This window comes from Mustela nivalis (assembly GCF_964662115.1).
Source record: "Mustela nivalis genome assembly, chromosome: 6".
Lineage (NCBI taxonomy): Eukaryota > Metazoa > Chordata > Mammalia > Carnivora > Mustelidae > Mustela > Mustela nivalis.
Genome location: NC_139025.1, coordinates 43,665 through 66,236, shown reverse-complemented (window position 1 = coordinate 66,236; position 22,572 = coordinate 43,665). Strand labels below are relative to the sequence as shown.

The window sequence follows — 22,572 nt, the reverse complement described above, 5'->3', positions numbered from 1 at the left end:
ATGTGGTTTTAATTTGAATCTCCCTGATGGCTAGTGCTGATGAACAGTTTTTAATGTGTCTGATAGCCATTTGTATGTCTTGATTGGAGAAGTGTCTGTTCATATCTTCTGCCCATTTTTTGATATTATTATCTGTTTCGTGTGTGTTGAGTTTGGAAACAAAAGCGAAAATAAACTTTTGGGACTTCATCAAAATCAAAAGCTTCTGCACAGCAAGGAAACAGTCAAAAAAAGCAAAGAGGCAACCCATGGAATGGGAGAAGATATTTGCAAATGACAGTACAGACAAAAGGTTGATATCCAAGATCTATAATGAACTCCTCAGACTCAACACACACGAAACAGACAATCAAACTGTTGCTAGGACTTCTAATACTATGTTGAACAAGAGTAGTGAGAGTGCACATCCTGGTCGTGTTCCTGATCTCAATGGGAAGGCTGCAAGCTTTTTCACATTGAAGATGATATTTGTTGTAAATCTTTCATAGGTAGATTTTATGAAATCAGGATTGATTTGAAGCTTTTTAATCAGGAACGGATTCTGGATTTTGTCAAATGCTTTTTTTTGCATCGATTGAGAGGACCATGTGTTTCTTCTCTCTTCTCATATTAATTTGTTGTATCACATTGATTGATTTACAAAAGTTGAACCATCCTTGTAGCCCAGGGATGAATCCCACCTGGTCATGGTGGATAATCTTTTTAATTTGCTGTTTGACCCTGTTTGGTAGGATTTCGTTGATAATCTTATCATCCATATTCATCAGTGATATTGGTCTGAAATCCTTCTTTCTGGAAGGGTGTTTTCCTGGTTTGGGGATCAGGGTAATGATGGCTTCGTAGAAAGAGTCTGGAAGTTTTCCTTCTGCTTCAATTTTTTGAAACAGCTTCAGGAGAATAGGTGTTATTTCTTCCTGTGAGTTTATAGTCCTCGCCCACTTTAGTTTAGTTTAGTTTTTTGTTTTTTGTTTTTTTTTTTTTTCTTTTCTGTTATGGTTGCTGACTGCTTGGATTTGTCCATAGTGTATTCTGCTTGGTCATGGTTCATATTTTGGAGTCTTCTCACCCTCTCATACATACTTTTCTGAGAAAAATGACTGGAATTAGGAATTCACAGAGCCTATATAGTGTATGTTACTTACAACATTGCTAATACATAAGACTAACTGAAGCCCCTTCCCTGGAGCCTGGTGGGCCAAGTGCATTGAGAAGCTAATGAAGGTAAATACAGGGGTTGCACAGGAGAGACTCAGAGACACCCTCCCCCAGGCTTCATCAGGTCTCTCCAGACTCTACCAGATGCACCTCACACTGGACAACTGCAGGCACAAGACATCCTGCTCATTAAACTGTCACAGATCCACTATCACTCAAATCCACCCACATGCTCAATGTGTCTTTTTCAACATTAAGGATCTTTTGAGATTGTAAAAAAGAATACCGACCAAGGAGGAGGGGCCAAATGGCAGAGAAGTAGGAGACCCTGTTTCAACCTGTCCCCTAAAGTGAGCTAAATATCTACCAGAAATTTCTGAACACCCATGAAATCAGCCTGAGAGGTAGGATTATACACTCCTGGATCTCCGTGGGGAAGAAGACACCAGTGGAGAGGTAAATCAGAGTAGGAATGCTTGGACTGATATCATAGGATAAGTAGAAGGGAAAGGAGGCACCAGAAGTGACCCATTGGAGAGTAATACCCCAATATGAACAATCCCTGTGATTGGGGACAGCATTAACTTGGAGTCTTGTAAAAAGAACCCCAAAAGAGCAAAAGATCTTAAAGATAAACTGATGGAATTGGGTGGTCATAGGTATGGGCCTAAGCCCAGATACCCAGGATGGCCACCACTGGTGACCACCCATGCCAGAAAGAGTGTGGAAGAGCCTCCAGTTCCTGTCCCTGTGCCCCTGGCTGTGTGTTGCTTGCACTACCACTCATTTTGGCTCCATGCATAAGAGGGTTTGTGGGTGCTCTCTAGTACCACAGCCTTTTGCCCTCTGTGCACACTGCACAAACCGGGTCTGCCCATGTGCTCCCCACCCATGCCTAAGAGAACTTGATGTGGATGTTAACAGGCAGTCTCTAGGACCACCTGGGGAACTAGATGCTCCCAGCCTGAGCCTGAAGGAACTTGGTGAGATCTATGCCTGGGATTCTCAGCAAAAGCAGGAGCAGCAGCAGCCATGCAACTGAGCACACCCGGCAGCTTGGGCCCAGTCGCCAAACAGCTGTCTGAGCACAGGGAGCCACTGGAAGAGGGCTCTCTGGACCAATATCACTATTGGATTCAGTGGCACAGCAGTGCAGAGATAATCAAGGTCTTGGAGTGCCCCTGAGACCATGGCTGGGGATGCGCACCACCTGTGGAAGCCTGTGCTGTTCAGCAGTGTTCACAGAGGGGGAGTCTGTGTGTTTTGGACCACCAAGAGGGGAACAGACTGAGGCTTCTCTATGAGACAGTGGTGTGGGTGCAGTTTGCTTTACACTAAACCTCCAACAAGCCGCAAAAAGGCGCACAAAAAACAAAAACAAAAACAAAGCTTCAAATCAGGTAGCATGATGCCCCCTGTTTTATTTTTGTTTTTCAACATTTCCTTAGTGATTTGGGGTCTCATCTGATACCATACAAATTTTTGGATTATTTGCTCCAGCTCTTTGAAAAATACCACTGGAATTTTGATCGGAATGGCATTAAAAGTAGAGATTGCTCTAGGCAGTATAGACATTTTAACAATGTTTATTCTTCTGATCCAAGAGCATGGAATGGTCTTCCATCTTTTTGTGTCTTCTTCAATTTCTTCATGAGTGATCTGTAACTCCTCGAATACAGATCCTTTACCTCTTTGGTTAGGTTTAGTACCAGATATCCTGTGGTTCTTGGTGCTATAGTAAATAGAAACGATTCTCTAATTTCCCTTTCTGTATTTTCATTGTTAGTGCATTTGAAAGCCACTGATTTCTGTACATTGACTTTGTATCCTGTCACTTTCCTGAATTGCTGTAGGAGTTTTCCTAGTTTGGGGATGGAGTCTTTTGGGTTTTCCATATAAAGAATCATGTCATCTGTGAAGAGAGAGTGTTTGACTTCGTCATTGCCAATTTGGATACATTTTATTTCTCTTTGTTGTCTGATTGCTGTTGCTAGGACTTCTAATACTATGTTGAACAAGAGTGGTGAGAGTGGGCATCCTTGTCATGTTCCTGATCTCAATGGGAAGGCTGCAAGCTTTTTCCATTGAGGATGATATTTGCTGTGGGTCTTTCATAGATAGACTTGATGAAGTTCAGGAATGTTCCCCCTATCCCTATACTTTGAAGCATTTTAATCAGGAACAGATGCTGGATTTTGTCAAATGCTTTTTCTGCATTGATTGAGAAGACCATGTGGTTCTTCTCTCTTCTCCTATTGATTTGTTCTATCACATTGATTTGCGAATGTTGAACCATCCTTTTAGCCCAGGGGGAATTCCACCTGGTCATGGTGGATAAAAAATAAATTACAAAACAAAACCAAAACCAAAAACAAAATCAAAACATAACAAAACAAGAAGAACAACAAAAAAATAAAACAATCCTCCAGAAGATAAAACCTGAAAAACTGGTTTCCACAGAGCCCAGCACCTTGAAAGGGGGCAGGACAACACAACCCAAGCAAGACTGACTGGAAAACAGTATGCCAGGCCTCTACTCCAGAAGGCAAGCCAAAAGAACAAAAGGATAACCACCACACGGTCCCCAGAAAACTGTTTAAAAGCCCCAAATCAGGAGAAACCAATAGATTAAGTTCATGGTATTGCCCTAAAACCTGTATTTTTTATAGCTACAACTTCGTTGTTTTGTTTTGTTTTTATTCATTCTCAGGCTTCTTATTCTTTTAATTTCCTAAAACTATTGACCATTAGAACCAGAGGTTTAATACAATATATTCCATAACCACCTTTTAACTTGAACTTTTTCATACATACACCTGTATTTTTATTTTTCTTTCATTTTCTACTTAAAAAAAAATACATTTAGATATAGGCTTCAAAGTAATCCTTTTTCCCTATTCAATACTACCCTGGTATATAAGTCAGTTTTAATCTCCCTTTATCTCTGGAACATTGAGTTCTTTAACAAAGATAACAAGATCTACCCAGGAAGAACCAAAATAACCTTCCTTACACACATCAAAATTTACAACTACCCTCCCACCTTTTTCTTCTGTTAGTGCTTCCGTGTATTTGTTTTTGTTCTGATATTATATAAATTTTATTCTTGGGGTTCATTTTGGCTGGGTTCTTCTTTTTTATTCCTTGCCATTTAATTTTGTCAGTCTATGTCCATTTCTCTTTGTATAGACAGCATGTGGTGGGGTCCTGTCGTTTTATCCAGTCTGCCCTCTGTGCCATTTTATGGGAGCATTTATGCCATTCACATTGAGAGTGACTATTGAAAGATACATTTTTATTGACATCAAGTTGCCTGTGAAGTCCTTGTTTCTAGAGATTTTCCCTGTAAATTTCTGTTCTGTGTCACTCTTGGGTTCTTTCTCCTTTTGTAGAACTCCTATGAATATTTCTTGTAGTGTTGGCTTAGTAGCCGCATACTCTTTTAACCTTAACATTCTTGGAAGTTCTTTATCTCTGCATCTATTTTGAATGTAACCTTGCTGGATAAAGTATTCTTGGCTGCACATTCTTCTCATTTAGTGCCCCGAGTATGTCTTGCCAGCCCTTTCTGGCTTGCCAAGTTTCTGTGGACAGGTCTGGTGTTATTCTGTTGGTCCTTCCTCTGTATGTAAGGAATCTCTTCCCCCTTGATTCCCTCAGAAACTCTTGTCTAAAATTATGGTTCCTAAGTTTCACAATAAAGTGTCTCGAGGCCTTTTTAGATTCGTTGATCTTGGTGGTTACCCTTTCTGCTTCTAGGACATGAATGGCTGTTCCAGTCCCCAGACTAGGGAAACTTTCAACCAGAATCTGATCAATGATATCTTCCAGTCTTCTATCTTTCTCCATCCCCTGAGGAATCCCAATGATTCTGACTTTGGAAAGTTCCATGGCATCATTCATTTCCCTAATTGTGTTTTCAGGGCTTCTTTTTTTTTTTAATTTTTAATTTTTTATAAACATATATTTTTATCCCCAGGGGTACAGGTCTGTGAAACACCAGGTTTACACACTTCACAGCACTCACCAAATCACATACCCTCCCCAATGTCCATAATCCCACCCCCTTCTCCCAAACCCCCTCCCCCCAGAAACCCTCAGTTTGTTTTGTGAGATTAAGAGTCACTTATGGTTTGTCTCCCTCCCAATCCCATCTTGTTTCATTTATTCTTCTTCTACCCTCTTAAGCCTCCATGTTGCATCACCACTTACTCATATCAGGGAGATCATATGATAGTTGTCTTTCTCTGCTTGACTTATTTCGCTAAGCATGATGCGCTCTAGTTCCATCCATGTTTTTGCAAATGGCAAGTTTTTATTTCTTTTGATGGCTGCATAGTATTCCATTGTGTATATATACCACATCTTCTTGATCCATTCATCTGTTGATGGACATCTAGGTTCTTTCCATAGTTTGGCTATTGTGGACATTGCTGCTATAAACATTCGGGTGCATGTGCCCCTTTGGATCACTACATTTGTATTTTAGGGTAAATACCCAATAGTGCAATTGCTGGGTCATAGGGAAGTTCTATTTTCAACATTTTGAGGAACCTCCATGCTGTTTTCCAGAGTGGCTGCACCAGCTTGCATTCCCACCAACAGTGTAGGAGGGTTCCCCTTTCTCCGCATCCTAGCCAGCATCTGTCATTTCCTGACTTGTTGATTTTAGCCATTCTGACTGGTGTGAGGTGATATCTCATTGTGGTTTTGATTTGTATTTCCCTGATGCCGAGTGATATGGAGCACTTTTTCATGTGTCAGTTGGCCATCTGGATGTCTTCTTTGCAGAAATGTCTGTTCATGTCCTCTGCCCATTTCTTGATTGGATTATTTGTTCTTTGGGTGTTGAGTTTGCTAAGTTCTTTATAGATTCTGGACACTAGTCCTTTATCTGATATTTCGTTTGCAAATATCTTCTCCCATTCTGTCAGTTGTCTTTTGATTTTGTTAACTCTTTCCTTTGCTGTGCAAAAGCTTTTGATCTTGATGAAATCCCAATAGTTCATTTTTGCCCTCGCTTCCCTTGCCTTTTGCGTTGTTCCTAGGAAGATGTTGCTGCGGCAGAGGTCGAAGAGGTTGCTGCCCGTGTTCTCCTCAAGGATTTTGATGGATTCCTTTCGTACATTGAGGTCCTTCATCCATTTTGAGTCTATTTTTGTGTGTGGTGTAAGGAAATGGTCCAATTTCATTTTTCTGCATGTGGCTGTCCAATTTTTCCAGCACCATTTATTGAAGAGGCTGTCTTTTTTCCATTGGACATTCTTTCCTACTTTGTCGAAGATGAGTTGACCATAGATTTGAGGGTCTATTTCTGGGCTCTCTATTCTGTTCCATTGATCTATGGGTCTGTTTTTGTGCCAGTACCATGCTGTCTTGATGATGACAGCTTTGTAATAGAGCTTGAAGTTTGGAATTGTGATGCCATCAACGTTGGCTTTCTTTTTCAATATCCCTTTGGCTATTCGAGGTCTTTTCTGGTTCCATATAAATTTTAGCATTATTTGTTCCATTTCTTTGAATAAGATGGATGGTACTTTGATAGGAATTGCATTAAATGTGTAGATTGCTTTAGGTAGCATAGACATTTTCACAATATTTATTTTTCCAATCCAGGAGCATGGAACATTTTTCCATTTCTTTGTGTCTTCCTCAATTTCTTTCATGAGTACTTTATAGTTTTCTGAGTATAGATTCTGTGCCTCTTTGGTTAGGTTTATTCCTAGGTATCTTATGGTTTTGGATGCAATTGTAAATGGGATTGACTCCTTAATTTCTCTTTCTTCTGTCTTGCTGTTGGTGTAGAGAAATGCAACTGACTTCTGTGCATTGATTTTATATCCGGACACTTTACTGAATTCCTGTATAAGTTCTAGCAGTTTTGGAGTGGAGTCTTTTGGGTTTTCCACATATAGTATCATATCATCTGCGAAGAGTGATAATTTGACTTCTTCTTTGCCGATTTGGATGCCTTTAATTTCCTTTTGTTGTCTGATTGCTGAGGCTAGGACCTCTAGTACTGTGTTGAATAGCAGTGGTGATAATGGACATCCCTGCCGTGTTCCTGACCTTAGCGGAAAAGCTTTCAGTTTTTCTCCATTGAGAATGATATTTGCGGTGGGTTTTTCATAGATGGCTTTGATGATATTGAGGTATGTGCCCTCTATCCCTACACTTTGAAGAGTTTTGATCAGGAAGGGATGCTGTACTTTGTCAAATGCTTTTTCAGCATCTATTGAGAGTATCATATGGTTCTTGTTCTTTCTTTTATTGATGTGTTGTATCACAATGACTGATTTGCGGATGTTGAACCAACCTTGCAGCCCTGGAATAAATCCCACTTGGTCGTGGTGAATAATCTTTTTAATGTACTGTTGAATCCTATTGGCTAGTATTTTGTTGAGTATTTTTGCATCTGTGTTCATCAAGGATATCGGTCTATAGCTCTCTTTTTTGGTGGGATCCTTGTCTTGTTTTGGGATCAAGGTGATGCTGGCCTCATAAAATGAGTTTGGAAGTTTTCCTTCCATTTCTATTTTTTGGAACAGTTTCAGGGCTTCTAAGCTGTTTGTTTCTGGCTTCCTCCTGATCCTTTTTGCCTATCAGTTTGTCCTCTAGATTACTAACTCTTATCTTCTGCCTCAGTTACCCTAGCTGTTAGACTATTTAGATTAGATTGGATCTCACTGAAAACTTTTTTAACTTCTTCCAGATCAGCTCTCACTTCTGCCTTTAAAGATTCTATGTTGTCACCAATGGTTTCCTCCACCCAGCCATTACCTGGATAACTGTTACCCTGATCTCCCTTTCTGTCATAATGTTTATGGCCATACCCAATAGTTCTGATGGAGAGGGCACAATCTCTGAATTTTTCCCCTGTTGGGTGTTCCTCTTCCTAGTCATTTTAGTGAGAGGTGGATGATTGGATTAGAGCTGAATATATCAACCACATTCCCGGCAAGGTGCACCCATAGGAGCAATTGGAAATCACCACCAAAAAGAAAGAAAAAGAGAGAGAGAGAGAGAGGGAGAAAATAGAAAACCTCACCAAAATGAGCCCCAAACGTAATATTCATAAGGTATATAAACAAAATAGGACAAAAAGATCCACAAAAGTAAATAACAAGAAAAAAAAAAAAAAGAACTCCAAGAATAAGATTTATTTAATACCAGAACCAGAACAAATACACAGAACCACTAACAGATGGGAAGGATGGGAAGGTGGTTATACATCCTCAATATAGGCAAGAACGTTACTCTGGTTCTTCCTGGGTATATCTTGATATCTTTGTTAAAGACTCAACATTCCATATATAAAGGGAGATTAAAACTGGTTTATATATAGGGGTAGTATTCAATAGGGAAAAAAAGGATTTTCTTGAGATTTAAATATATGTATATTTAAAAAGACAAAGAATAATAGAAAAAGAAAAACGCAGGTGTATGTATGAAAAAAAGTTCAAGTTAATAGGTTATTATGGAATATGTTGTATTAAACGTGTAGTTTTAATGGTAAATTGATCAAAATTTTTTTTAAATATCCTGAGATTGAATTAAAAAAAAAAAAAACTTGTGTCTAAGAAATATACAGGTTTTAGGGCAATACTCTGAGCTTAATATATTGTTTTCCCTGATGTAGGGGTTTTACAGTTTTATGGAGACCCTGTGGTAGTTGTCCTCTCATTCTTTCAGCTTGCCTTCTGGAAGAGGGACCTGCTTCATTGTTTTCAGTTAGTCTTGCGTGGGTTGAGTCGTCCTTGCCCCTGTCAAGGAGCTGTGCTATATTTAAAGTAGTTTTCCAGATTTTTGTTCTCTGGAGGGTTTTGTGCTTTTGTGGCTTTTTCTTTTCTTTTTTTTTTTTTATGCATTCTTATGTGTTTTTTTTTCTTTTTCTTTTATTTTTTTTAATTTAATTTTATTTCTTTAGTCTTCCAAGATTCTCCAAATATGCACCAAACCCAGTGTTCCATGCAGTATGTGTCCTCCTTAATAGCTACCACCAGACTCACCTAACACCCCAACCCACTCCCCTCCCAAACCCTCAGTTTGTTCCTCTGAGGCCACAGTCTCTCATGGTTCATCACCCCCTCCACTTTCTGCCTACTCACTTCTCCTCCCCTTCTCCCAGTATCCTCCCTGTTATTCCTTATATTCCACAAGTAAGTGAAAGCAAATGATAATTGGCTCTGTACTTGACTTATTTCACTCAGAATAATCTCTTCCAGTCCTGTGCATGTTGGTACAAAATTTGGGTATTAATTTTTACTGAAGCAGGCATAATACTCCATAGGATATATGGACCATAGCTTCTTTATCCATTCGTATTTTGAAGGGTATCTTGGCTCTTTCCACAGTTTGGCGACTGTGGTCTTTGCTGTTATAAAAACTGATGTACAGATGTCCCTGCTTTTCACTGCATCTGTATCTTTGTCATAAATACCCAGTAGTGCAATTGCAGGGTCAGAGGGAAGTTCTATTTTAAGTTTCTTTAGGAATCTCCCCACTGTTCTCCTAAGTGGCTGCACCAACTTGCATTCCCACAAACAGTGTGAGAGGGTTCCCCTTTCTCCACATCCTCTCTCACACATGTTGATCCCTGTCTTGGTAATTTTTGCCATACTGCCTGGTATAAGGTGGTATCTCAATGAGGTTTTGATTTGAATCTCCCTGATGGCTAGTGATGATGAATATTTTTTCATGTGCCTGATAGACATTTGTATGTCCTCTTTGAAGAATTGTCTGTCCTGGTCTTATGCCCCATCTTTTGGCATGATTATCTGCTTTGTGTGTGTTGGTTTTAGGAGTTCGTTATAGATCCTGGATATCAGCCCTTTGTACTGTCATTTGCGAATATCTTCTCCCATGCCCTGTGTTGCCTCATTGAGTTGAGTATTTCCTTTGCTGCACAGAATCTTTTGATATTTATGAAGTCCCAAATGTTCATTTTCACTTGTGTTTCCTTAGTCTTTGGAGATATGTCTTGAAAGAAGTTGCTGTGGCTGATGTCAATGAAGTTATTGCCTATGTTCTTAAGATTTTGATAAATTCTCACATCACATTGAGGTCTTTAACTACTTTGAGTTTATCTTTGTGAATGATGTCAGAGAAGCATCAAGGTACCTTCTTCCATACATAGCTGTCCAATTTTCACAGCACCGTTTATTGAAGAAATTGTCTTTTTTCCGCTATATTTTTTTTCCATTTTTTCTTTTCAAGGATTATTTGACCATAGAGTTCTGGGCTCTCTACTATTTTCCACTGACCTATGTGCCTGTTTTTATGCCAGTACCATGCTGTCTTGGTGATCACAGCTTTATAGTAATGCTTGAAGTCAGGAAACATGAGGCTTTCCAGGGTTGTTTCCTATTTCAACATTTTCTCAGCAATTCAGGATCTCTTCTGGTTCCATAGAAATTTTAGGATTGTTTGCTCTATTACTTTGAAAAATGCCAGTGGAATTTTGACTGGGATGGTACTGAAAGTATATATATATATATATATATATATATATATATATATATATATATATATTTGGTCTTCCTCAATTCCTTTCATGAATGTTCTGTAGCTCCTGCATACAGATCCTCTACCTCTTTGGCTAGGTTTATTCAAAACTCGGAAATCAATCAATGTGATAGAACAAATAATTAAAAGAAGAGAGAAGAACCACATAGTCCCCTCAATTGATGCAGAAAAAAAAGGAAAAAAAAATGACAAAATACAGTACCTGATTGAAATTCTACAAAGTATAGGGATAGAGGTTAAATTCACCAACTTCACAAAATTTATATAGGAAAAACCCAAAGCAAATATTATTCTCAATGGGGAGAAGCTGAGGGTCTTCCTTTTGAGATCAGGAACACGAAAAGGATGACCACTCCCACCACTCTTTTTCAACATGGTACTCGAAGTCCTAGCAAAAGCAATCACACAACAAAAAGAAAATAAAGGTATTCAAATTGGCAAAGAAGTCAAACTCTCCATGTTCACAGATGACATGATACTTTCTATGGAAAATCAACAAGATTCCACCCCCAAACTACTAGAATTCATACAGCAATTTAATAATGTGGCAGGATACAAATTCAGTGCACAGAAATCAGTTGCTTTCTTATACACTAACAATGAAAGTATAGAAAAGGAAATTAGAGGATCAATTCCACTTACTATTGCACAAAGAACCATAAGATGCCTGGAAATAAAGACTACAGATAGAGGACTGATATCCAAGGTCTATAAAGAACTCCTCAAACCAACACACAAAAGCAGATATTCGTGTCAAAAAATGGGCAGAAGATATGAACAGATATTTCTCCAAAGAAGACATACAAATGTTTATCAGACACGTGAAAAAATGTTCATCATCATGAGCCACCATGGAGATTTAAATTAAAACAACATTGAGATACCACCTTACACCAGTTAGAATGGGCAAAATTAACAAGACAGAAAACAACGTGTGTTGGAGAGGATGTGGAGAAAGGGGAACCCTCTTCCACTGTTGGTGGGATTGCAGGTTGGTGCAGCTTCTTTGGAAAAAAGTGTGGAGATTCCTTAGGTAATTGAAAATAGAGCTTTCCTATGACCCGGCAATTGTGCTAGTGTATATTTATTCCAAAGATAAAGATGTAGTGAAAGGAAGGGTATCTGCCCCCAGTGTTCATAACAGCAATGACCACATTTGCCAAACTGTGAAAAGAGCCAAGAAGCCCTTTAATGGATAAATGGGAAAACGGACGAATGGATAAAGAAGATATGCTCTCTATATACAATAGAGTGTTATGCCTCCTTCAGACAAAATGAATACCCAACTCTTGTATCAATATGGAAAGGCCTGGAGGAGATTATGCTGAGTGAAATAAGTCAAGCAGAGAGAGTCAATTATTATTTGGCTTCACTTACTTGTAGAGAATAAGGAAAAACAGGAAGAACATCAGAAGAAGGAAAGAAAAAGTGAATCAGGAGAGAGTGGAGGGGTGTGATGAACCATGAGAGACTATAGACTCTGAGAAACAAACTGAGTGTTTTGGAGGGGATGGGGTGGTGGTTTAGGTGAACCTGGTGGTGTGTATTAAGGAGGGGACATATTGCATGGATCACTGTGTGTGGTGCATAAACAATGAAACTTGGAACATTGAAGACAGGAAAGAACATGTGTTGGAGGGGATGTGGAGAAAGTGGAACTCTCTTCCACTGTTGGTGGGAATGCAAGTTGGTGCAGCCTCTTTGGAGAACAGTGTGGAGAATCCTGAAGAAATTCAAAATAGAACTTCCCTATGACTTCGCCATTGCACGACTGGGTATTTACCCCAAAGATACAGATGTAGTGAAAAGAAGGACCATCTGTACCTCCGATGTTTTTAGTAGCACTGGCCATGTTTGCAAAACTGTGGAAAGAAAAAGATGCCCTTCAACAGATGAATGGATAAGGAAGATGTGGTCCATGTACACTATGGATATTATGCCTCCATCAGAAAGGACAAATACCCAACTTTTGTAGCAACATGGACGGGACTGGAAAAGATTATGCTGAGTGCAATAAGTCAGGTAGAGAGAGTCAATTATCATATGGTTTCACTTATTTGTGGAGCATAATAAATAGCTTGGAGGACATGGGGAGATAGGAGAAGGGAGTTGGGGGAAATTGGAAGGGGAGGTGAATTATGAGAGACTATGGACTCTGAAAAACAATCTGAGGGTTTTGAAGGGGCGGGGGTGGGAGATTGGGGTACCAGGTGGTGGGTATTATAGAGGGCACGGATTGCATGGAGCACTAGGTGTGGTGCAAAAATAATGAATACTGTTATGCTGAAAATAAATAATAAATAAATTTAAAAAATAAAAATATAAATAAAATTAAAAATAATAAATAACTCTCAAAAGTATCACATTACTTGCAAATATATGACAAACAGTAATAGACTCATAGTAATGCATATAACATTGCAAGCCATTATTTCCAACAATTATAAGGAAAATTTTTGTTTGTTTCTTTTTTATATAATAAAATTTTCACTCTCTACCTTCACATGCCAGCAAAGTAGGGAACAGTGATATTTATAGTGAATTATGGGGGTAATCCACAGAAAGTGACCCTGCAGTTCCACGGGTGATGGAACTGGTAAAGGAGTTTATTGCATTATAAATGTATATCATGTATTCATGTATCCGGAGGTAAGATTGAACATGGTGAATCTGGCGAAGCCTCTGGGTCTGACACACTTCCCATGTCCAGGTGAGCACACATGCGCATGGCCCACCCATCTCTCGTACATCCATCCAGCTGCACAGGTGTGCAGGCCCACCCACTGCCACACCCTGTGACTGTGACCTCATCTCCATAGGTGGCCCCTAGTTGTGGGGTCCTGGCTCTTTATTTTGTCAAATGCTCTAGACCTGGCCCTCACTAGGATCTACCCTTGATCCCTTCTTGCTGACAGATATCTCTGAGCAGTGGCCTGAGGCTGGCAGAGGGCCAGGTCATCATAAGGATGCTCTTCTTGCTGCTTGCTGTCTGGGCTGGTCTGGCTCCTGTCCAATGTTCTCAAGGCCATCCGTCATGGCGCTACATCTCCTCTGAAGTAGTCATTCCCAGGAAGGAGCTGTACCATGGCAAAGGTGTTCAGATACCAGGCTGGCTATCCTACAGCCTACATTTTGGGGGCAAGAGGCACGTTATCCACATGCGGCGCAAGAAACTGTTTTTGTCCAGACATCTGCTGATGATGACTCAGGATGACCAAGGAGCCTTGCAGATGGACTACCCCTTCATCCCTCCAGACTGTTACTACCTTGGCTACCTGGAAGAGATTCCTCTTTCCATGGTCACTGTGGACACATGTTATGGGGGTCTTGAAGGTATCTTGAAGTTGGATGACCTTGCTTATGAAATCAAACCCCTCAGCAATTCCCAAAGGTTTGAGCACATTGTTTCTCAGATAGTGGCAGACATGAATGCGACAGGATCTACCTATAAACTGGGATATCGGGAGGATAGAGATCCCCTATTCTTTCAAGCAAATGCCAGTGTTGTCCCCAGGATCTCTAGTAAGATGTATTCATCCCATCATGGAAATATGAAAGCACTTGCCCTAAGTTCCAACTCAATGTATACTGTGTTTAACAATGTGTCAAAATGTGCCCAATTCCTGATAAGGGTATTTAGTTTAATTGACACATTCTTTCAAGCTATTGATATCAATTACTATATTGGATTCATGATCATTTATGATCAGGAAGATCCAACTTACTTGGAGTATTATCATGAGGTACATAGCCCATATGTTCGATATTATCAGTCTTTTATATATACCGTTCTTGAACCACATTCATCCATAATTTTAATTAAAGAAGGGCCAGAGGATCATAATTATGAACCCCAGTTATATGGTATTTGCCATAAACAAAACCTCATCATGCTTGGTTACCTAGGCAGACAGTATCTATTGTTATCTATCACAGCAGCACAAAAGGTGGGAAAAAATTTTGGTTTATTCTATGATGGGAAATTTTGTTTTTGTCAGAGAAGGTCTATGTGTATTATGCACAGACCACTGTCTCTGACAGATTCCTTCAGTAACTGTTCCTATATGCATGTACAGCACATAGTGGGTCGTGGGAAAGGTGAGTGCCTATTCAGCACCAAAATGGTATATTTAAATAAAAGCCTGACCCACGATCGTTGTGGAAACTACATACTGGATCAAGGTGAGGAGTGTGACTGTGGCTCCTTCAAACAGTGTTACAACAACCTCTGCTGTACAAATGGTTGTACCTTCACAATAGACAGCAAATGTAATACAGGCCAATGCTGTACAAACTGCACCTATTCCCCTCCTGGGACACTCTGCAGACCAATCCAAAATATATGTGATCTTCCCGAGTACTGCCAAGGGGAGTCCTTGGCATGCCCTGGTGATTTCTATATGCAAGATGGAACCCCATGCACAGAAGAGGGTTATTGTTATCATGGAAATTGCACTGACCGCACTGTGCACTGCCAAGAAATCTTTGGCAAAAATGCTGTGAAAGGTGCAGATGCCTGCTATACCATAAATAGAAGAGGCAATAGATACGGACACTGCAGAAGAATTGAAGGGAGAATGAAAGCTGACTTCTGTGCCATCGAAGACATTTATTGTGGAAGGCTGCAATGTGGTAATGTCACACACCTCCCCCGCTTGCAAGAACACGTGGGATTCCATCAGTCTCTAATCTCAGGATTCTGGTGTTTTGGGCTGGACTCACATCGCTCCACAGGAGCAAATGATGCTGGTCACGTGAGACCTGGTACCCCCTGTGCTCCAGGAAGGTTCTGTAACAACACTTATTGTAATGGCAGTGTGGCCCATCTGAATTATGACTGTTTACCTGAGAAATGCGGCCACAGGGGGATTTGCAACAATAACAGAAACTGTCATTGCCACATAGGCTGGGGTCCTCCATGGTGCATTGATAGGGGTGCTGGTGGGAGCATAGACAGTGGACCCCCTCCAAGTAGAGTGCGGTTAGTCTTGCAGAGTCATGAATCCCTGATATATCTGAGAGTGGTCTTTGCTCGAATTTATGCCTTAATAACTGCACTCCTCTTTGGATTCACCACAAATTTAAGAACTAACAAGACAGTTACAGTTAAGGAAGAGGAAGTTGGTGAAGCTCATCATGAAATCAGACTGCAGAGCCCTGAACAACAAAAGCCAGTCCACAGGAGAATGGCTGAAACTACAGTAGGAGGAAGCAAAGCTGACATCCATGTTTCCAGGAGTCTGGAGGAGACACAGGCATCTCAGCGTACATCGCAGTGGTCCCTGCCCACATCCGTGGGGACTCTGCGTACATCCCAGGGGTCCCAGCATACAGCTCAGGTGTCTCAGCGCACATCGCAGGTGTCGAGGCTCACAAAACAGAGTTCCAGGCGCACATCACTGGGCTCTCGGCGCACATCACAGGTGTCGAGGCTCACAAAACAGAGTTCCAGGCGCACATCACTGGGCTCTCGGCACACAGCACCAGTCTCTCACACCAGTTCTGTGATAGGTCACTGACAAGCACTCTGAAATAAAACTTGAAAAGTGCACAGTGGTGGTGTCCATATCTTTGTAAGACTATAAGAACCCACATAGAGGCAAGACTTTGTCCAAAGTACCCGAGTCATCATCGGAGAATTGAACCCAGGTCCTTGGCTGCAGAATGAAGGGAAATTGCCACAGGCTCCTGTATGGAAAACCCATTACATTTCTACAAAATGGTGCTCATGACCAGTGAGGATTTTCTCTTTTTTTTTTAAATTTATTTTTAATTTATGTTCAGCATAGCAGTATTCATTGTTTTTGCACCACACCCAGTGCTCCATGCAATCCATGCCCTCTCTAATACCCACCACCTGGTTCCCCCAACCTCCCACGCCCCAACCACTCAAAACCCATCAGATTGTTTTTCAGAGTCCATAGTCTCTCATGGTTCACCTCCCCTTCCAATTTCCCCCAATTGCTCAGGTAATTTCTCTTACTCCAGTCCCAAAGAGGGTCCAGGATGATGGAGAGCTACTCCCCACCCATGCTGCTTGTTCCACACTGGGGTGGCTCTGGGCAGGAGAAGATGACTTGCATGTGATCCCAACTAGTGCAAGCTGCACAACCCTGAAAAGTTACTTTCTGAATACAAAACTGAGACCATTATCCTGAACATTGAATCCCACTAAATTAATCAGAAAATAGGCAGAAGTGCCCACTGATGACTCTGGAATCCAAGAGAGCCCTAGGAATATTCACCCCTCCCTTCTCTCTTAGTCTGAAGCTGAGCACTGACATTAGCTGTGTAGGTAATCACAAACAATGAACTTATTGTTCTGAGCTGCTTCCTGGGCCAAGGACACAGAGTCCCATGAAACTCACCACCTCCCCCCAACACCCTTGGATGGGCATGACTGGGAGTACCACTCTGGTTCTCCCAGGCATTTTTTAAAGTAACCACACAGAGGTGAGCCTGTGAAACATTAAGGACCTCAGCCCCATCCACCTCCTTTGTGATTAAGTTCTTGCTGTCCTGTTCTCTATCTCCTGCTCCCTGGGGTCTACGATGGTGGTCAGGCCTAACCTGGGTCATTGTGCCTCCCTGGCTTCTGGGCTCAGTAAACCATAAAATCTGGAACTCCACTTCCAATGTGGGGTGTAGAGAAACCACACCTCTAGTCAGAATGGCCATGTGGGTCTCATGTCCCCAGAGGGGGAGTTCAGATGCTGAGGAAGTCACCTGTTTACCCACTGTATGTAACTGGACACAGACTGCATGTTCATAATTCAATACAGAAGCTGTGGGTCCCCAATATAATTGTCCACAATGGTGGGTTTGGGAAACCGCCCATGCCCCCAGCAATGCCTTGGAGCTGAGAATGCCTCACTCGCCTCCTCACCCAGATCACTCAGCTTCTCTGAGGAGGAACTGCTGCTTGTTGTTGGTCTGCAACATCATTTGAGCTGATGACAGGTGTTGCCAGAAGACCCAGCCTAATTTTCAATGATGTAAAAGGTCAGACTCTTGGCACAGACCCACCAACAGGCACCAGTCTGGAGAGCCCTATGTGTGTGTATTTCCTATTTGTCTCTAAACAATAATAAGCTGGATGTTGGGGATGGTTGAGATGAGCTATAATTACAGGAACAGGCCTGAGTTGAAAACAGGGGTGCTAACTTGGAAAGTAAGGCCCTGCCTATTTCCCCATGTAGGAACCTGGTGTGTAGACTATTTGGTTCTAGGATATAAAGGTGGTGCCCTTAAGTTTCTGCCATTTGAGAGACAAGCTGCTCAACACTTTGTGGGGCTTCAGGGAGTCGGTTATATATCTTAGAGCAGCAGCCCTAGGCAATGACATGGCAACTCTACCATGGGCATTGTGCCAGCCTGTGCAGACATTGTCCAAGGCAGGTATTCCGTGTGGGTGCACCCCTTGTTACTGTCCCCAATCACCTCCAGACTCTCAGGGGTTGAGTGGGACACCTGAGCACAAAAGGCCACAATTCATTAATTGAGGAAGAGGCAACTTCCATCCCAGGTGTTCCCGGTCACCATGTATCAACATGTCCAAGGACCAGCATGAGTGAGACAAAGGGATAGACAACCACTCCATCATGGAAATGCAAGGTTTCCTGGAATTCTTTGTCCTCATGGATGGAAACAAGGGCACCGATATGCTGTTGTGAGTATTTTGAAATGCTTTTGAGCTGTTGCTTAAGCACCTATCATGTACCTACTGCCTGGGGTGGACAGACCTGAAAATTCAACATTCTTTGAAAACAATGAAGTATTAAAGGTCTGCTTTTAGGGACTTCCTGGTGGACCCTCCACCTTTGTCCCTGCTCCCAAGGTCTATGCCAAGCACACCAAGAAAACAGGGCAAGAGGTGCAGGCCCAATGGAAAATGAAGCACTCTGAGGAAGAGCCAACTCAAGACCTCAGTCCCACTGAGGTAAGAAGGAAGAGGGTCTCGTTGCTGGGACATGGATTTTTGTGGCAGGAACACCCAGTGCCTGTGGTGGGGACAAGCACAGGTGAGGCACACTTCCTCTTAGGTAGAATTGGGATGGTTCAGTGGGAGTGTCCTTTTGCCTAGCACCACCATCCCAGGAATCTTGGACCATTTACAACAGAGGAGACACCTCTGTTGCCAGAATCTGAGGAGTTCTTCATCAAGTACAGCCCTAATCATAAGCCAGTGCCTTTATAATTAATAGTAATACCGGATTCAGGACAGCAGGTATTAGACATCATCGATGCTATAGTCAGAAGTAACAAGGAGAATTTTCCTGAAACACAAGAATTTTTATTTTTATTTATATTTATTTATTTAGCCACAAAGGCTAAATGGCCCCACATTCTCTACAAAGGGCAACAGAGTGGAGGGTCCCAAGGGTACAAGGGGCATCTGGGCACCTTATCACCCCCAGTCAAGTGGTGGTACTTCATTCCAGCTCCTTTCCAGTGGATATGGGTGACCCACACCTCTCTGTATGGGCAGCTCTGAGATCAGAGTTCCCTAATGAGTTCATCTCAGGACTGCTGGGACACAAGTCTGAACTTTTTTCAGGTTCCTGAGGCCCATCTAGAGACTGCCGGACTTACCAATCAGGGTTTTCCATCACCTCTCCAACACCACAGCCCCAGCCGGGCATGGAGAGCTAATGGGAATCCAACCCTGACAATCGGTGGGTGGTTGGCTCCTGCCATGGCCCCTGTCTCAGGACCTGACAGTTCAGGAGCCTGTCACTTGTCCAAGGACATCCACCTATATCTATCTCTATTACCTCCAGACGCACACATACTAAAGCTTTGCTGCTTTTTTTGACCATGGAGCCACGTTACACTGCTTCCCAGGGACCCCCCAAATATAAGCAATGGGTTCACCTTAGGTTATCCATAGAACAGGCAGGGTAGTAGAAGGTGTTCAACTTCCCTGCAATGTCACTCATGGAGAAAATTTTGCTGAAACTCTTTGAGTGACACTTTGGCCCTGGGAGTGTCCTTTTGCCTAGCACCACCATCCCAGGAATCTTGGACCATTTACAACAGAGGAGACACCTCTGTTGCCAGAATCTGAGGAGTTCTTCATCAAGTACAGCCCTAATCATAAGCCAGTGCCTTTATAATTAATAGTAATTATAACAGCGCAGATAATGGAACAGACACAGTTGGAAGGATGCCAAGCAAGAGTCAGAGGAAGAGCAGAAGGAACAATAGTCTTTCTATAGTGGAGACCTGACCTTTCCTGGTAAAGATACATATGACCTGACATCCTGAAGGCATACTGTGGGAACACAGAAGTACATGATCTCTCTGGTGGGAGTGTCCATCATTAGGCTGTAGAACTGCCACTCCTATCCCTGCCATATCAAGACTGTATATACCCACTGATGTTGTTTGTAATAGGGGACTGAGCAATATGAGCCTATAGTTCAAGGTTGCTTGAAGGGAGGTGTCATAAACCAGACCATGTCTCCATTCAGTTCCCCCATGTGTCAGACGTTATAGCCCTTATTGGCAGGTGGCCATTTAGAGTTGATTAACAGAATGTACATAGCCAGGTCCTCTCCTACAACTTCCATTGTCAATACTGTGCAGTCAGCTGAGGACATTGAAGGAGCTGCAGGGGACCACACCACAGTGATTGATCTATCCAGTACATTCCTTTCAACATCGATGGCAGAGAAGTTCCAGCCAGGGTCTGTTTTCACTTTATGTACCTGTACCGAACTGCCTGTGGTCAGTCTTGACAGCCACACCGACATGATGATATTTGCACCACCACCGCCCTCGCCCAGGTCCAGGTGAAGGCCTATAGTTCTGGTCTGGGTGAATGAGGCCCTCTGTCACTGGTCATGCTGCTGTCTGCACAGCCCAGTTCTTATGTGCACCTGACAGGTTGTGAGACATGGAAGGTCTACTGTCCTTTTTCAGCTATAAGACCTCTTTCCTCACCTGACCAACTTAGTGAAGAGTTGTGGTCAAGTTTTATACCTCGAGATATTAGGCAGACTTATTAGGGGATTTCTGAGCTATGCCAACTCATGCACAGGTGGTCGCAGAGCCATAGGACACATTTTGTAGTCTGGATAATCTTTGCACCATGGGGGTTATGCTGGAACATCTACTGACACCCTGAAGTGGTGTGGACATCAGCCCAAGAATCTGATTGCCATGTGATGTTTATATGCCCCTGAGAGAGACTTCCATGGAGCTTTTGTGGGCCCAAGAAACTGGGAGGAAGGAAAGGCAGAGTGACATCATTTCTCTTGTACTGGACATTATAGCCCGCCATTCGTCCATGCCTGTGTTGTGATCACCTGCTCATGTGGACAGGCATGATAATTCAGGATTGTACTCACAACCTTGATGTCAACACAGCTGATTATCAGACCAATTATTTAATGCACACAGGCCTTAAGATCTGGAGTAGAATCTGGGCCTGACCTGCTGAGCTAACAGCGCAGATAATGGAACAGACACAGTTGGAAGGATGCCAAGCAAGAGTCAGAGGAAGAGCAGAAGGAACAATAGTCTTTCTATAGTGGAGAAAATCTAGGTTTCATTTTAAAAAGTTTGTTTCCTGGGAGCAAAAATATTTGCATTTGTTAGATCTTCTTGGTGGATATACCCTTTTAGAATGATGTAGTGTCCTTCTGTATCTCTGACTAGAGTCTTGCATTTAAAATCTAATTTATCTGATATGAGAATTGCTACCCCAGCTTTCTTTTGAGGCCCATTGGCATGAAAGATGCTGGCCCATCCCTTAATTTTCAGTCTGGATGTATATTTAGGTTCCAAAACTGCCTCTTGTAGACAGCATAAGGACAGGCCCTGTAGTTTCATCCAATCTGAAACTCTGTGCCATTTTATGGAGCATTTAGATTGTTCATGCTGAGAGTGATTTTTCTTTTTCCAGCATAAGAGTATTCATTATTAATCCATCACACCCAGTGCTCCATGCAATCCGTGCCCTCTCTAATATCCACGCCCTGGTTTCCCAACCTCCCACTCCCTGCCCCTTCAAAACCCTCAGATTGATTTTCAGAGTCCATAGTCTCTCATGGTTCACCTCCCCTTCCAATTTCCCTCAACTCCCTTCTCCTCTCCATTTCCCCTTGTCCTCCATGCTATTTGCTATGCTCCACAAATAAGTGAAACCATATGATAATTGACTCTCTCTGCTTGACTTATTTAACTCAGCATAATCTCTTCCAGTCCCGTCCACATTGCTACAAAAGTTGGGTATCGGGACGCCTGGGTGGCTCAGTTGGTTAAGCGGCTGCCTTCGGCTCAGGTCATGATCCCAGAGACCTGGGATCGAGTCCCACATCGGGCTCCTTGCTCTGCAGGGAGCCTGCTTCTCCCTCTGACTCTGCCTGCCACTCTGTCTGCCTGTGCTTGCTGTCTCTCTCTCTGACAAATAAATAAATAAAATCTTAAAAAAAAAAAAAAGTTGGGTTTCCATCCTTTCTGATGGAGGCATAATACTCCATAGTGTATATGGACCACATCTTCCTTATCCATTAGTCCATTGAAGGAGATCTTGGTTCTTTCCCCAGTTTGGCGACCGTAGCCATTGCTGTATAAACATTGGGGTACAGATGGCCCTTCTTTTCACTACATCTGTATCTTTTTGGTAAATACCTAGTAGTGCAATTACAGGGTCATAGGGAAGCTCAATTTTAATTTCTTCAGGTATTTCCACAGTGTTTTTCAAATTGGCTGCACCAACTTGCATTCCCACCAACAATGGAAGAGAGTTCCCCTTTTTCGACATCCTCTCCAACACATGTTGTTTCCTGTCTTGCTAATTTTGGCCTTTCTAACTGGTGTAAGGTGGTATCTCAATGTGGTTTTGATTTGAGTCTCCCTGATGGCTCCTGATGATCAACATTTTTT

At 42.1% G+C, this 22,572-nt stretch overlaps 1 protein-coding gene across 1 annotated transcript; it reads left to right on the top strand.

Moving 5' to 3' along the window:
- Positions 1-13,549: 13,549 nt before the first annotated feature.
- On the top strand, positions 13,550-20,478 carry LOC309868130 (disintegrin and metalloproteinase domain-containing protein 21-like; the record flags this gene model as incomplete). The annotated part of the gene is made up of 3 exons (XM_082737582.1): positions 13,550-16,040; positions 16,104-16,191; positions 20,192-20,478. The coding sequence occupies exons 1-3, from the start codon at positions 13,647-13,649 to the stop codon at positions 20,476-20,478; spliced, it is 2,769 nt and encodes a 922-aa protein (XP_082593708.1). The 5' UTR covers positions 13,550-13,646.
- Between the last annotated feature and the right edge of the window lie 2,094 nt (positions 20,479-22,572).